The 17857-nt window shown below is 39.5% G+C and overlaps 1 protein-coding gene across 7 annotated transcripts in view; it reads right to left on the bottom strand.

Moving 5' to 3' along the window:
- KIF21A (kinesin family member 21A) overlaps positions 1-7229 on the bottom strand; it is a 174235-nt gene extending 167006 nt beyond the window's left edge. For all 7 annotated transcript variants that reach the window (XM_061205892.1, XM_061205886.1, XM_061205888.1 and 4 more), the window contains exon 1: positions 7032-7229. In XM_061205892.1, coding sequence (XP_061061875.1) covers positions 7032-7075 — 44 coding nt within the window. In that variant the 5' untranslated portion in view covers positions 7076-7229. The remainder of the gene's footprint in view (positions 1-7031) is intronic.
- Positions 7230-17857: the final 10628 nt, after the last annotated feature.

Genomic DNA, 17857 nt, shown 5'->3' with positions numbered 1-17857 from the left:
TCTGATACACTGAATACAAATTATGTCATCTTCATTGCATGCATTTTCATTTATGTATTTTCCTTCCTAATCTGAAACTTAGATAGAAGTTTTCCTATATTCATTTCATTTATGTCATGCATTGCATGCATTTTCATTGATGTATTTTCCTTCCTAATCTGAAACTTAGATAAAAGTCATGTCTAATGTTGACAGAAAATAACCATTTATAAGTCAGGGTCACACAGGGAAGCTGTAACATGTCTTGCGGGAAAACATCCATAATAAGGGATATTCCAAGTTCACTTCTTTGAGGAGAAATGGATGAGAACTGGAAGATTGGGCAGATTATGAAATTAACTACCAAGATAATTTCTGCTTTCATGGTTTCACTAAACTGGAATTTCTAGTGCATCATTTACTACCCCATAATTATGCACCAAAATATTAACTAATTAGCAGGTAAGAGCTCAAGAGGTAGTAATAAATAGACATGAAATCTGAACTTCTGTGGAGTTCCAAATGACAATCAGACCTACCACACTATAAATTTAATAAACCTTATCTGAAGAAAAAGTATCAACTCGTATTTAAATAAATAACTTCATTGACTTTCAGCTCACATCATCTACAAGCTCTTTAGTCTCCTCTCTTTCATTTCCCTTACTTTATGATCCAAATACGAAGACATACAAGTAGGGCATACATGTTATATCATACATACAAAGATAGAAATAATATCCTTCTAATGCACAGGCTTTGGAGTTCAATTTTTGTATGAAATATGCTTGGAAGTAGGGCATATTTTTTGTTTTTTAAATCACTGTTCTTGAGGAATATATGAACTAAAAAAATGCTATTAAAAAAATAAGAGATAAATAAAAACTAAACTGCAACAATTGTCTTTAATTTCTAGTTTGTGCTGTTGATATGTTTTGTGTTAGGTCCTACATAGTTTGTGCATTTAAAAAGAGCCTCACACTGCTAGGTCTAAGCTCCATGAAAGCAGAGACAATGTCTGTCATGTATGTCATGTACCCTCAGAGGTAGGAAAGTGTCCAGCATATAGTAGGCACATGATAAATGTCTGATGCATGAAGAAAGGAATAAACAAATGACCAACAGCAGATAACCACCTGTTTCCATGAAATATTTCTAAAAGACTTGCTCATCTGCCTCTACATTCTCTAAACATTAAATTGTTTCAAATAATTTACCTCACGTGTATATTCGTGTTTCAGCTTGAAAGATCCTTATTACATTGAAACTAGTATGTGAAATATTGGGTTGGCCAAACACTTTGCTAGGGTTTTCCCATAACATCTTATGGAAAAACCCAAATGAACTGTTTGGCCAACCCAATATTTTGAAAACATTTGGAAATATTTTTAAGAACAGAGAAACAGGTACTAGAAGCCTGAGTCTGAGTTCCAATTCTGGTATTTAGTGGCTGAGAAACCTTGAACAGGTCACCTAGTATCTTTGAGACTCACTTTTTCATCTGTATAAGAGGGATAGTATCTATCCAGCCTACCTCATAGGGTTTTAATGTAGATTAAATAAAATACTGCATATTTGTATTACAGCCAGAATTGGACAAAGAGACCACAAAAGTCTAAATGTTTCCTCTTAAGTAACAACAGTACCCACGATAAACATATTGTGGGAAAGTCAAGTTTGAAATGTTAAAATAGGTCCTTCCTGGGCTTCCCTGGTGGCACAGTGGTTGAGAATCTGCCTGCTAATGCAGGGGACACGGGTTTGAGCCCTGGTCTGGGAAGATCCCACATGCCACGGAGCAACTAGGCCCGTGAGCCACAACTACTGAGCCTGCGCGTCTGAAGCCTGTGCTCCGCAACAAGAGAGGCCGCGATAGTGAGAGGCCCGCGCACCGCGATGAAGAGTGGCCCCCGCTTGCCACAACTAGAGAAAGCCCTCGCACAGAAACGAAGACCCAACACAGCCAAAATAAAATAAATAAATAAACAAATGTGGGGTTAAAAAAAAAAAGAAAATAGGTCCTTCCTGTCAATATAGAGGCACCGTTAGTACCAACAGTTTGGCTAACAACAAAAAAATCACATATTTAACAGACTGCATACGGAAAGGTTCTTATAACCCTTAATACCTTTACACTGCCATCTCAGCATGAGGGAAAAGAAAAGTTCAGGGAGGTCACATTGCAAATCAGTGCCAGTGGCAGACCCAAAACAGAGCTTTTGACTATCCAGTCAGCACTTAAGCTAGCTGAGCAATGCCACTTCTTAAAAGTGCTGTAGTAAGGTAAAAACACAGCAAATTAGACAACATGACACACTAATCCAAACTCACTGTCAAGGATATGTCCTGTTCTCTGCCAAAGCCAAGAAAAAAATTGTAGCTCACAACCACATATAGACAATGACATGAAAACACAATGGTCCTTTCTGTATCTCCATTTTCTTTCAGCTCTTGACATATTTTGCAAGCTAAAATTCTTGGGGAAAATGTTTCAAATGTTATGTCAGCATTCAGACATAGTGGGAAAAAGGGAAAGTGTGAGCTGCCCATTCCCCTCGCCTGGCCCCACGGTAGGCGCCTTGCAACAAACACTGTACTTTCCTTCACCACATCATTTCATAAAGTCTTAGATTTAGAATTCAAAATGTTTGAGTTTACTATTTTAAGTTAACTGAATGGTTCAATTCAGTATACTACTTAGATAATAAATATAGAATATACACTAAAAATTGCTCACTTTTGTAGGTGACATTTATGAACTTACTACATTTTCTAGGAAGTCAGCTACCATCAGTCTATTATCGATAACTTTCTACACCTATGCACCCAGAGGGAAAAAATGTTGCTGTTAAATCAAATCTTACATGTACATACGTGCATAGATATGTGCGTATGTGTATATATAACCACTCTAAAAACAGACACCCAATATTTTGGTATTTTCTTGACCTACAGAAAATACCAGATCTATGATGTGGTGGCTATGAACATTTTTATTCTATACTTCTTCCTCACATTTTTTTAAACTATAGAGCAGCACTATCCAATAAAAATATAATGGTAGCAACATTATATTTAATTTTAAAATTTCTGGTAGCCACATTTTAAAAAAGGAAAAAGATAGATGAAATTAATTTTAATATTTTATTTAACCCAACATATCAAAACACTATCATTTTAACATGTAATATAAAGATTGATATATTTTTCATACTGTTTTTAAAATCATATATATATATGATTTATGAATATTTATATATTACACAGACAATACATGTCAGTTAGGAGGCTAAATTTTCATCAGAAATACTTTATAAGTATTTACATTTCATAAACTTTACAGATAAAAAATAGGTCCACACAGCCACATTGTTCCAAGCATACCTAGAAGTTTTCCAAAAACTAAATGGACAGCTTTTAAATTTAATTAAAATTAAATAAAAATTAAAATTTAATTTCTCAGTTGTGTTGAAACCAAGCAGGACCCTGCAGGGTCTTCCCGGGGGCACACACCCCTCCCCATGTCCCTGGCCTCTTGTTTGTAGAAAAGCTTTAGCCTCCTAGGCCTTCCCCAAGTTCCAAAGAGCATATTTAATCAGAGTAATGCAGACACAAAGGAAAACAGTCAAGCAAGACAAAATAATAATAGTTTTATTTTTATTAAAACAAAGTCAAGGGCCCTTAGTTCCTCAAGGGCTATAGATAATATTCTGAGCCATATCCCTGAGTGGTTTTACAGATACTAAAGCCCCCACCAGGTGGAGGAAGTTAACTGCATGCTGACCACAAGCAGGTAGACCCCAGGCCAGTTGGAACCAGAAGGTTGATGATGTTAACTCCTGAAATACCACCCTGTTACCTCACCACCAACCAATCAGAAAGATATCCACAACTGATCACACACCCTGAGACCCTCTCCCGAACCTTGCCTTTAAACACCCTTCTCTGAAAGCCATCAGGGACTTTGGGTCTTTTGAGCGTGAGCTGCCCATTCTCCTTGCTTGGCCCCACAGTGGGTACACCTTGCAATAAGCTGTACTTTACTTCACCACAACCTGGTGTCAGTAAATTGGCTTTGCTGTGCACTGGGAGAGTGGAACTAGGTTTGGTTCAGTTACAGCATTAATCATAATTCAAGTGTTCGATAGCCACATGGGGTTGGATAGCGGGGGAGGGAGGGTGATCTGAATCCATACCTACCACAATGAAAGATACCCTACAGAACACCTCAGATATACTCTGCCAAAAGGCATTTTCAGAAACTGAATTTAAAATGTTCTTCCTAAATGAAAAACTTTCTGTTTAACTTCTTTTCCCCAAAGCTTTATATGACCCATGCTCTTATTTTGAGAAACCTAAAATAGAGTCATCAGCTTTAACATACTGATAAGTCTCCATATCTAATTAAGCACAAGAACCTCTAGGACACTGTGCATTTACATAAGTAGAGTCAACTCTCTATTATTTGTTATTACATTATTCATTGAAGGGGAAAAGTAAGTCAAGTGCCCTGATCATTTGTGTCTATGTGTTGATTTATTTATCCTGCTGATGAAGTCTATCACAAACTGGAAGGTAAGACTGGAGGTCACTGGAAAGATTAAAAAATCGGAGGAAATAGTTTAGGTAAGTTCAGGTTCCCCCTTTCTGAGCTCTACCTTTTCTAGGAATATCGAGGTATGAATATCCTGTCAAAGTCATGCATTTGTAATTAAACTAGTTCAGAACCAGGAAGAGGCAAGTGACCTTAAGCTAAGTAAAGTTTTGCGAAGCATGTTCTTGCCTCTCACCTATGTAGATTTAATGGTTAAGAACTTGAGCTCTAGAGTCAAGCTGTCTGGGTTAGAACTCTGTTTCTGCCACTTGCTACCAGTTTAACTTGGGGAAGGTTACCTAATCTTTCTGTGTATCACCTATAAAATGGCCATAATAATAACAGGACCTAAGTCAAAGATTGTTATGATAAATAAATGCAATTTCACAGGATGTAAAACATCTTAACACACAGCACTGACCCTGGCACATACTATGTGTCCAATCATTATTGTTATTTTTAGCTCAGAAATTAGGACAAAAGAGACGGGATTTTATGTTCAATAAATATTTGTTTTAAATGAAACATGTTTTAAATGAAAACATATGTCCATACACTTTATAAATGCCAAAGTGCTATATAAGCTATTTTTATCCTATGCAAAGTAAGTTTAGAGAGTCTATCTATTCAGACAATGTATTTAATGGAAAAAAAAAAAAGATCCTCACAATGTGGCTTACTTTACAACGTGATTTTATAAAGCCTTTCCCCAACAAACAGACCCACACATATTCCCTTAAAAAAGTGCTAACATGCATACCAAAACCAAGTATAAGTTATTTATCTGTCAACATCACTTTAGGGTGATTCATGACTCTGTTCACCTCCACTGCAAGCAGCGTCAGTTTTAAAAGCATGGTCAATAAACTGCCCTGTGATATTCTAGAGAATTCACAGATTAAAAAAATATTAACTCTCTAACAACAGTTTCTCTGACAGCCAATTTTCTTTTTTTTTTTGTTTTCATTACTATTTTATGCTCCTTCTTTACCGTCCTTGACCAGACCTGCTAATTAACAAAACTGCATCTTACTGGGTTTCCTCTTTTTCTCTCCCCTTCATCTGCCAGGTACAGTCACTAATAAGCATTAAAAGGCCAAAAGAGAGGTGGTAGTAGTAAACAGGAGAAACAAACTAATCCAGCAATTGGATAAGTAGCCCTAGAATAACCAAGAAGGCCAAATTAAAACTTCAAAAGCTTTATAACAGGTGGTTCTAAACAGTCATAAAACAGTCACCTCCATGGGTGGTCATCTCCTGGTCTGTAAAGGGAATGAAAAAAAAATCTTTAAAATTCATTTTATTCTTTAGATGATTAAAGAGACAAAGTATGTATAAAACTACCATTTCTATACCTAACCAAGATTTGTCACTAAAATAGCTATAGAAATACTGACATGATAGGATTTTAAGAATAACTTTTCAGAGAGACTACAAAGGTAGAAAATTTTTTAAAATAATTTCTCAGAGGACAGATTATTTTTATAAATCTTTAATGTATACATAAAGAGAAACGAATTCACAGACTGTAAGAGCTATAAAAGCAACGCCACTTACTCTACCATGAATGCTTCATTAATATTTCAGCGATGATGTTGCAATTTTCCATGAGCAACTGTCAGAGCTCTGCTTCTTGATATGTATCAACAATCCAAATTACATTCAATACTCGGGTATCTGTCCTTGACCAAATTACAATGTTGATGTATCTAGTATTTCAAAACTCTCACCCAGGCATATGTAATTTTACATTGTAACCATCCTGCTGAACCTCAGTATGTTTCTTTTTCACCCAGTCACCCATTTAACCCTTACACTTGCTGAGGAGTTTTCTTCCTTCTACAGACCTAGCACCAGGGAATTTTCCCTAAAATATAATATCCCTTCTAACGCCAGAAATGTCTTCAATACCCACACGCTGGTGCTAGCTAGTCCCCGCCGGTGCTTAACGAGACGTCCATTTGCACAGAAATCTAGACCCCCACCGTTGGAAGGCTTTGTCTCCTGCCTCCGAAGGCCGGAGTTGCAGGTACACGTAAAGACAGTCACGCTGCAAATATAAGAGCACCACAGCCCAGGAGAGCGGCAGCTCCTCCGGGCAAAGCCAGACAGGCGATCGCCCGAGGCGGCCGAACCTGAGGCAACTGTTCCTTGGGGGCGCGACGCGGCGGGGACGGGCGGCGACGGCTTCTCCCCCTAGAGGAATCAGGCGCCCCCGGGACCGGGCGCCGCGCAGCCGCCCGTCACCTGCAAACTCCCGGGGCCCGAGGGCGAGAGGCTTCCCAGCCAGCACTCGGCCGCGCGCGCCAGGCCGGCGGAGACCCGCCGCCTCGGTTTCCAGAGCCGCCGGGCCCCCGCCGGGCCACCTCCACGTCTCCGCAGCGCGACGGCCGGTGCCCCGGGCCAGAGCAGATCCTCGCCGCGCCCGCAGCCCGCCCGCCGCCGCGTCCGTCCTCACCTGACAGCCACCCGCACAGAGCTCTCGTCCAGGGCGCCCCACATGCCGGCGGCGAGCGACAGCCGAGCCCCTGGGCCTCTGCACCGCAGAACTGAGGCGCCGCCGGAGCCGCGGCGGTCGCGCGCAGGAGGCTGGAGCTGCAGGGGGCGGACGGCTCACCTCCGCCGCGCTCCAGCCATGTTGGGCGACTGAATGGAAAGGTGGCGGCGGCGGCGGCGGCGCTGAGGCAGAAGGAGGAGGAGGTGATTCACCGCTCGCGGGTGCCCGCCCCTTCTCCCCAGCTCAGCCCCCAGCACTGGGGCGGAGACGCAGCGCGCTGAATGGCTAGCGCGGCGGCGGCGGAGCCAGCAGGCCGCTCAGGGGCCTCCTGCTGGACGGGCGAGTGCGCCCTGCCCCCTCTGATGGGGACGCGGCCTGCGGGCGGACGGGCTGAACGCGCCACACCCGCCCGGGCTCTCCGGGCTGCTGGCCCCGCACTGCGTCAACGGCGGCCTCGCTGCCGGCCCCACCTAGCGCTGCCCGGCCGGCGCCCCGCCCTGCCCTCGGCGGGCACTGCCAGGCGCTGCTGGCCCGGAGGCGCGCGGGGGAGGGATGCCGGCCGCGAGCTGCCCATGCCCCAGGGCGACGAGCCCTGCGCCCCTGCAGGCTCTTCTGTGAGAATGCCGCGGCTAGAGCCCGCCCTGCTGCAGCCTGCCTCTTTTCTAAAAGCAAAGCTTGATTCCCCAGCGCAGCGCCAGCAATCTGCCAGCTGCCGCTCTGGTTCGCCTTTGTTTCCACCCTTAGCTTATTGTCCTCTCTCCAGCTTGGACTCTGACCCCTATCCCCAGCCCCCTGTGAACGTTCTCCTTCCCAGGAGTCAGTCATCCATACTAAACCGGCTCCCGGATTTGGCCACTGCCTCTGGGCAGCTGGGTTCTGCAGTCCATCGCCCATTTACCAGCCCGTGTGGGCTATGGAAACGATGGACCCTTGAATGCCCTTCTGTTAAACCATTTGTACACTGGTAAATGAACTGCACCCTGGTACTGCCAAGAGTTCCCAGAACTGAATATCCACCGAGACCTGCTGTGTAGTAAATCCTTCTCAACGGACTTTCTTTCCCTTCTGGCCTTCAAAAAGCACCTCCCAATCCAGGGATTCTATCAACATTGACCCACTGTGGTTTCTTCTTGTGGCTATTGTGCTTCCCCATCCCTTTAGATAGCTCTGTGGAAACAGCCTTTATTAGCTTTGCCACAGAGTATCTTTTGTGGGCTGCCCCATGCATTTCTCTAAATAAACATGTGGGTTCCTACAAAATAGTATAATACATTAAATGGCACCATCCAAATAAAGACCCTGTCCCAAGTACCTACAATCTAAAATGGCACACGTAATCATCCTTATCAGCAGAGATACAGCAGCATGGGTCAGAGACAGCAGCACAGATTGGGACAAACAAGAAGTATTTAATGATCTTAAGTGAAGGCCTATGTGATATATAATTATAGAAGTTTTAAATTTATTCCATCCCTTAACCTCAATACTCCTGAGTCTTAACAGACATAACTAGGAGGTAAAGAGGGCAGAGATGGTGAATACCTTCTACAGATCAAATTGGTGGCAAAGCTCTCCTGCCCTCTGGAGAACCTCCTCTTCTTCAGTATTTGTCTATCAGCAAATCAAAACACCATTTCCTCCTTCCCTGGCAGTCCCACATCTGGGTGGATCTGGACTGGCCACCTTGGTTCTCGAATTGATAAAAGCTACAAGGAAGGCAAGTAAAGCCAAGCAAACTTAGCAAGAAAACTAAAGAGAAGTATGTATAATTTAAGAACTTATTATATTAAAAAAAAATTCTCATTTAGAATAGTACTAGTATATACATGTTTCAGTAGGAGCTGTCACAAACACAAATGCCACCAGGAGCCAGGCAGGTAATTTAAGTGAGTGGAGCAGGCAGAGTGAGGACTGTGATAAAATAGAGAACATAGGCTTCTTGCAAAGGCAGTGGCCCTCCTTGGCTCTGGCCAGCTGGAATGCAGACCCAATGCCGCCAAGCTTTTTGTTTGCTTGTATGTTTGTTACTCCTCAAGAAATAGAGAAAAGTCAGACTTTTTTATGTGAAAATTCCTTAGTTTTAAATATCAATAACTAATTCAGCACCATATTTACATACCATGCAAACCAATCAAAATAGGTCTCAGGCCAACTTCAATCCCAAGCCATCAGTCTGGAACATCCGGCCAAAACATTAGCACCAATAATAGCTGTGTCTTTGGGTACGTGTTGCACATGGGTTCAGGAAGTTAGTATAACAATTCAAATTCCTATTGATGACTCAGTATTTTTCTCCCAAATTTCAAAATTTATAAATCAACTGTATATTTTGTATTTACTTCAGATTCCTTATGGCTGCTATAACCCCTTTCTTTATGGCTCACCTAATTAATTAATTATCTTAACTTGAAGAAAATTCTGAGGAAAGAGCTTTTACCATAAGAGCAAAAAATCCTTTCCCAATTATTCACTTAATAAATATTTAATAAGCAGCTGCAATATGCAAACAATGCTGGACACTAGTGATATGGAGAGAATTAAGAGTGTCTTACAGTCTAGTTCAGTGAGACAAATTTGAAAATCCGTAAGTGCAATAATAGAAATTATGACAAGAGTATGATAAATTCCATCTGGAAGGGTGAGGAATTCTTTAGATATAGACCACTCAGGATGATCTCCCTGAGTCCACTCTTGCATCCACACTGCAAAAAAGTGATCTTTTAAAACATAAGTCATTTATGTTATTCCTCTGCCTGAAACTTTCCAATGGCTAACTAAAACAAGTAGAATAAATTCTTGTAGATTTTAAGGCTCTGGCCTCTCCAAACTCGAACCTTATCTTTTGCCACTCCAAGTTTTAACAACTACTTTTCAGTGAAACTGGCCTTCTTTCTGTTTCTTGAAAACAAAGTTTTTTCCTGACTTAGGACATTCCCACTAACTAGTCCTTCTACCTGGAATGTTCTTTCCCTGAATCTTCCCATAGTTGGCTTCTTTTGGTCTTTTAGGTATCAGCTTAAATGCAATCTCCTCAGAGGGACCTCTCCTGATAATTCAATCTAAAGTAGCACTCCCACAAGGCCAGCTCACATGATTTGCGTGGCCCAGTGCAAAGTAAAAATGCAGTGTCTTATTATGAAAGCAATATAATAATGTAGTTAAAGATACTAAAATAAAAAGCTTTTTCCTTTCTTCTGAGCTCTCCCATTAAATAGTAAGTAAAAACACTATTTAATGTCATTTTCCATAAAGAAAAATTAAAAATTTTAATTATTGGCATAATTTTACCATTCATCTTTTATTGTTCAATGCCAGCTTTAAGTATGAAAAGCACTTAACGCATATGTGGAATTATAAATTATACAATTCCTGTTGTGTAGTTCATACATGCATGTGAATTTGATTCTTAACTGAACCATGGAAACATTACACAAAACTAACTCAACTGTTTTTATTTTACTTCTTGATATACCTACATTCTACTAACAATTTCTCACCTTTGGCTTGCAGATGAATAAGGAAGAACTGAAAGGAAGAGGAACTACCTTTCTCTGTCTTTCTTTACCTTTTATGTCATCATTTTCAGAGTCAGTGGTTGGCAGCTACAGGGAAGTGTAAATAAGAAATAAGATAGGGTTCTTGTTCGATGTGCTTCTTAGAATGCCATTGCCTTCTTTTGCATTTGAAGCAAGTTCTGGTTTGAGGGAAGCATGGCCTCTCAAGGTGTCAGCATCCCTGCTTAGTCAGTCAGAGATTAACACGTTTACCTCGTACTTGTCCTGGCTTTTAATCTTACTTAACTTCCATCCATCGTGCATCAACCAAGATTCTGTGCTCACAGGGCATCACAAAAGCTATGAGAATGGTGTGCCAAGGAATGGAGGTTATGGGTATTGCACATATGTCCTCTACTTACCCACATGCTCCACTGTCTTATCAGACCTCCTTTACAAAACAAATCCAAAGATAAAATTATTAAGAATTTCAAGACAGTGCTAGCAGGGCATTAAACAAAAGTAGGGTCCCTCTAAGCGCAGGGCCCTGTGTAGCTGCACTGATTGCTCACCCATGAAACCAGCACTGTACCCCCAGTTACTTGCTGTCACATCACTATTTTATTTCTTCATAGCCCTTATCACTAACTGGTATTTTCTTGCTTTTTGTTTATTTCTTGTTTATGGTCTGCCTCCCTCCATTTGAATTTGAGTTCTAAGATGGCAGGGATCTTCTCTGTTTTATTCACTGATGTATCTGTATCTCCTACAACATGTATCTGACACATAGTACAGGTCATTAAATATTAGCTGAGTGGGCTTCCCTGGTGGCGCAGTGGTTGAGAATCTGCCTGCCAATGCAGGGGACACGGGTTCGAGCCCTGGTCTGGGAAGATCCCACGTGCCGCGGAGCGACTAGGCCCGTGAGCCACAATTGCTGAGCCTGTGCTCCACAACAAGAGAGGCCGCGATAGTGAAAGGCCCGCGCACCGCGATGAAGAGTGGCCCCCACTTGCCCCAACTAGAGAAAGCCCTCGCCCAGAAACGAAGACCCAACACAGCCATAAATAAATAAATAAATAAAATTAAAAAAAAAAAAAAAAAAAAAATATTAGCTGAGTGACTATGTGAGTTTGGGCAAGATGCTTTTGCATGTAAGTAATGTATTTTCTGCCTTATGGAGTTGTTTTGTAGATTGAGAGCTTTGCTTATCATATGTTAATCACAGCACTAACTCACAATAAGTACACAATAAAGCTAGCTATAAAAAGAGCTACATACATATATAATATATAATATAAATACATTTGTAAATATGAATTGTTTTACAAAGCAGGTACTGACGCCTTAGCTGCACCTGTCTAAGGTGTATTTGGGCAAAAGATACATTCTAGCACACCCTAAACAAGCATCCAAAAGGAAGCTACAACATTCATGAGGACAACTATCACCAGTTTTTTTTTCCCTCTAGGCTATCTACCCTGTGTTTTTTCTGGTTTCCACATTCTAATCAGTCATTAAAAGTTATTTGCTACTTCCTTTTTGCTGCTAGCAGAAAGACTAAAAGAAGTAGTACTGATTACAACTCCATATGCCAACAACTGGCTTTGGGAGAGCATGCCTAGACAAATATCTCCTCAGAAATCTTTTTGGGAAAAAACCTTAAGAAAACTAATCCTTAATACCATAATCAGAAATATCAATTTTCCTTCATGATTCATTTTGTTTTATACATTTTCCCTATTAATAACAATGGAAAGCATTTAGAGGGCTTTTCCACCATGCCAGTGCAATGTGCTAAGTGACTAGCATGCATTATTTCACTTGATTCTTTCAATGACTCTGGAAAGTGGGTACAATGACTACCTCCATTTTACATGTGAGGAAACAGAAGCCTCCCCAACAACTCTAACTATTAAAATCTTGTCTATATTTCAGGCCCAACTCAAAAATTACCTCTTTCTTCAGCCTTTTCCTGATTTCACTCCTCCTCTGGACCAGATGTATGATATTTTCCTTCTGCCAAATCTCCGTTGTACTTCATGTATGTCTTTGTTATTGTTGTAATTATTAGTTTTTAACTCCTCAACTACATCATAAATTCCTAACGGGCAGAATTTGTGGAAAATTCAAGAGTGCAGCCAATGCTTACTTGTATAAGTCAGCGATTACCAGAAGAAGGGCATGCTATGCTTTTATTTCAATACAGAACAAGTTTTCATTGTATATCATCTGCTGCCCATTGGTTATGGTTCTCTGAGAGACTGTTTCCTGACCATAGTGTCTATGAAAAGTGGCGTTCAAACTATCAGGAAGGAAACCAGAACACCTGAGCCCAGCAAATGTAAGCAAGGTTTCATTAATTTTGGAGATGGAGGACGTTTTACAATTCTAGTTCACCCCTTTCATTTTACAGATAAGGAGACAGTTCCTGAGAGAACTGACCACCGTACCGGTTTCCCCTCCTCCCAACGCACACACATATTACACAGTAAATTAGTAGCAGAGCTAAATAAAAATCCAGGCATCTTGACTCTCTGTTCTGGCCTCTTTGTTCTTCACTGTTAGTTTCACTATACATTTTATTCTTTGGGCTTAGAAAATCTCAGCCTACACTACAAGTGTTTGCATATGAAGAATATATAACTGGAAAGTAACGCAAGTCAAGCTTAAATACTTATAGTAGTAGTTTACCTCATGATAAAAGCAGTTTAACATCTTGTAAATTTATTTTTAATGACATAACATTACTAAAAAATCAAACTTTTAACTATATACACTTTTTTCATTTATGTTTATTTTAAATATTGGTGAGAGTTATTTCTGCATGGAAAATAAAGGTTTGAATGATTTTTTTTCTTTCTTTGTATCTTTCTTGAAAATTTAAAAATAACATAAATCACTTTTACAGGAACAGTGAAATTACTCTTTAAAGAGAAAAAAATGGCAGGTAGCTAAACTTCTCTTTATTAAGAATAAACAACTAGATAAAGGTTAAATTTCATTGTTCACACTTAAAATCAGAGTTTGAAATCTAAAATTGCATATAAAGTCTTGGCCCTGAGTACCAAATCTAAGAGGAATTCAAAGAATACTCTTCTCTCCAGTACTAGGACTTTTTTTGAGTTTGCAGCATATGTGTATTTGCAGGCAGCTTGATTACCCCAAAGTACTGGCCCAGTTAATTGCATTCAAATGCAAATTACAGCTATTAAGTCATGCTGGTCTTGAGCCAACATCTCGAGCCAAGCTAGTAAGAAGAGAGTGTTTTTTTCCAACTGAGCAGGACTGAACTTGAGAAGCAGTTTGGGATAGTCTTTCATTAGAACCTCATTCTTTGTGTGGTTTTGTTTTTTAATTTTGGAATATTATAGAACTGAATCACCAAAAGATAATTTTATTAGTTATTTCTAATTGAGAACATTTCACCATTTACTAGCCCATCCCCTTATTTATTCATCAATACCTCCTTTCTTTTCCTGTATCTGTTGATTGAAATTCCTGCCTTTGTTTTCTCTTTTCTAAACATTTTCTTTTCTTGTTACCTCCACATGGGTATTTTTCAAATTCTCATGGTTCTGGATACCCTGAAACCAAAAGATTAATGAAGTTCTGGATTTTTCATCCTTATTCTATTTTTAAAAGACCTCCAGCAATTAAAAATATGAAGTTAAGGTTAATTATAATTTATATGACAAATATTTCATCAACTTTTGCAATAAACGTGTGTTTAGCTTTATCTCAATAAAGGTACCCATTTGGTAGAATCAGTGCTTTTTAAGGGAAAACACACAAGTTAAACTTGTAAGATGCTTTACTTAAATCAGTATCTAGCTCTGCTCTTACTTCCTTGATTTGATCTGTAAACAGTTATTTCACAGTAGACTCCACCAAGAAAGGCCTCCCAGACAGGAGAAACTGGTGACATTTGTATTTATTTTATGATCCCAAGCCACCTCTTCAATTTTTGCAGAAGTATAAAAGGGAAAAACCATTTCTAATAGGAAAATTGTTGTTAAACTTTCTTTTTAGCCCAAAATGAGTATTTAAAGGACTTCTTTCTGCTTCTGACAGTGGCAACAAAGATTAAAAACAGAGATATGGACAAAATAAGATGTCAATGGGCAGCAAATTAGCAACAAGCTAAGGGCAGCCCCTAAACACACTTGCTTATGCATACACCACAAAAAAGAAGGTGTTTCAATATCAATGAGAAGTAAAGTGGGTAGAATCTAGAAAGCAGAGGAGTTTAGATTGATAAAAGCAAAGTATAGGAAACCATTTAGATCTTGTGAGTATAACAGTAGTAAGACAGAAGCAGTATTTTTAAATATGCAAAATAAAATAAAATTTTAAAAAGAATTATGAGTCTGGTCCAAGTCTGTGAGATGAATTTGGGAGACTCAGTCAGGCAGCCATATCATACTAAATTAATTATGACATGGTAAGGGCCTAAACTAGGCATCTTAATAGACTATGGTGAAAATGGAGAAGTAGGACTTACAAGTGAAAGACATCCTTAAGGAAGAATTAACAGGAATTAGCAATATGGGAGAAGAATAAAAGGGGATTAGATATTACATTTACTGTCATTGAAAATGTTCAAGCATAGGCTAGAAAACCACTGGATGAAGAGACCACCAAAAAGATACAAGCATCAACTGGGAGAACAAGGGAGACATGTCAAAGGGTCTCAGAGAGTCCTTCAATTAAATATTGTGAATTTATAAAGTAGTTTTTAAAACTATCGCTAAATACAGGTGTTTATGAAAAATTAATAGTTTAAGAAAGAAATGGAAAATTTTATTTAAGCCAACCTGAGTATTATAACCCAGGAGACAGTCTCTCAGAGAGCTCTGACAACTTCTGAAGTGGTAAAGCGGGAAGCCAGTGTATATGTGATTTTTGCCAAGCAGATACATGCAATCAAGCACACATCTTGGTGCAAGGTCACCGTTATTTGCAAGGAACGTACATCTTAGTTAATGGTTTCAGTGCTTTTCTAAGTATTGGGGAGATGCAAGTTCATAAAATTTTCTCCTGGAAATAGCTAACTATCTGAGGGTCAGTTCTGTCAGTTTTCCCAGAGCACAGAATGTCTCATCCTGATCTTCACCCTGAATTCCTTTCAGGGTGTATTGCAGGTCAGCAACAGCAGTGGCTAATACTTGATTCTTGTAGAACTGGATGTTGGGCAACATTCTCTATTTTACAATCCCCTCCCTTTCAATCTTAATTTCAACCAAGTTTTGGGAGACATCTCATGACCAATTTGTCCCACTGTGCTAAGAATTCCCAGATCAGGGGAGGATTTCTTTGATAGGCCACTCCATGTGCTAGTCCTAGACTAAGCCCTATTACCAGTAGCCAAAAGCCTCTGGACTAGTCCGTTATGGTCCAGGAAATGGTTCCCTCTCATTTCTACCTCCCATATCTAGAATTACACTATTACAATCACTGATCTTACAGAACTATGTATTTGATCAATAGTTTCAAGTTGCCTAATCATCGTTAATTTTATTTGAGACTCAGTCACACATTTGGTAATGCAATAAACATCAATCTTGTAAAATAGACAGAATACAAGTAATATAGCTAGTAACATTAATAACGTCTAAAGTAAGTATTTAAGCTAAGAACTTCTGTTAGGCGCAGCACAGTATTTCCCCAGGTCATCTGACCAGTCTGTTCTGCACCAATTGATATTTTTAAAGGAAATGACATATTGGCACTGCACATAAAATTCATCAAAGATGTCTGCACATACAAGGCGAGAGATGTGTCATCCTGACCCTTTATATGGTCAAGAAAAGAATGTTATCTTCTGAGGAGTTACATGGCTGGTGCCAGAAGTAGAAAAATCACTCTTTAAGGTTGAGCATGTATTTCTGCCATTGGGGAGGTCTGGTGAAGACACAGGGCAGGTGCACAATGCACACTAGAGGGGAGGGAGGAGGCCAAAGGGCAAAGAAAATGGTTTATGTTTAAATTTTTCTTGTCTTGCCTTAAAATTTGGATTTTTATTTCATCATAGGCAGCTGAGAGAATAATTGTAGTGCTACTAACTAAAACAAGCAAGTTGGGTGGAAGGAAGGGAGAGCTCATTTGGTAGAAGAAAGAGGAAAGAGAAAGTGAATAGTAGAAGGAGAGCTTGGGTTGAAGCAATGTGACAAAAATAAAGGTAGAGACAATGTCAAATGGTGGGTAGAACCCAAGCATAAAGGCACTGGAGGAACCAAAGGGAATGAGGACAGAGGAAGAATCAATGGAGCTATCAGTTCAACACAGCTAATTGTAACCATAGAGAGTAGTTTTAGAAGGACAGGGGAAAGGAAAGCTAGGTGTCCAGGGATCTAAGAACTGTTGATAGGAAGGCAAGAGGACAGTTATTCCTTTGAGGAGTTTATAATGAAGATAAAAAAGAATTTGAACTAAATTTTATTCCTACTTATAAGTCATTAAACCAATTCAATAAGTGTTTTAGTTCTTAAATGACATCATATTTAAAACTACTTTCATCAGCTTATCTCCATTCTACCCCTTATTTCTTTGGCCAAATTCTACCCGATCTTGAAAGTGTTCTTAGACTCTTTTCTTTATGCCCTCACACTTAGCTTAGACCAAAGAGACCTCTTTTATATATTCACAGTGTACATGGGCATAATTAAAATGGTTATTAATTGTCTTTGAATTTGTCTGTTTAAAAATCTCTCCCACTAGATTGTAAGCTCACTATATTTACATCTCCAAATACAATGCATGTTATTTGATACTTAGTAAATATTCACAGATGACCGAAAATCCTTTATTGTTCTTGAATTCCAAATAGCAATTAAGTGTTGGCTGTGCTCTTATTTTTCCTGAGTACTCTCTACATTTAGACCAGTAATTCAGGTGACTGTATTTTGGGCTTCTTTGCAGGCCTTCACTTCCCAGTTTGTAAGTTTTGAAGCTCTCAAGTCTTGGTCCAAGGTCCTTTTCCCTTCTTTTTATACTTTATTCCACTGCTTAAATTCAATCTATATGGTGATTACTAACAATTCATGCAAACATGTACTCAGTAACTATGTTTTGAGTGTCTACAGTGTGCAGAACATGGTTTCAGACGCTGGAGATACAGCAGAAAACAAAATGGGCAAAAACTTTTGCCCTACGCAGCTTGCATTTTTAGGAGAGAGAAAGACAATAAGCAATATAAATAAAATGTAATACATGTTTAGTGATGTTTAATGCTGTAGAAAAAGAGGAGTATACAGAATGCTCAGGTGGTGGGAATGTTTTTTGTATTTTAAG

The sequence above is a fragment of the Eubalaena glacialis genome, chromosome 11, assembly GCF_028564815.1.
Source record: "Eubalaena glacialis isolate mEubGla1 chromosome 11, mEubGla1.1.hap2.+ XY, whole genome shotgun sequence".
Classification (NCBI taxonomy): Eukaryota; Metazoa; Chordata; class Mammalia; order Artiodactyla; family Balaenidae; genus Eubalaena; species Eubalaena glacialis.
The sequence above is the reverse complement of the archived record's forward strand: the minus strand, read 5'-3'. Positions and strand labels throughout refer to the sequence as shown.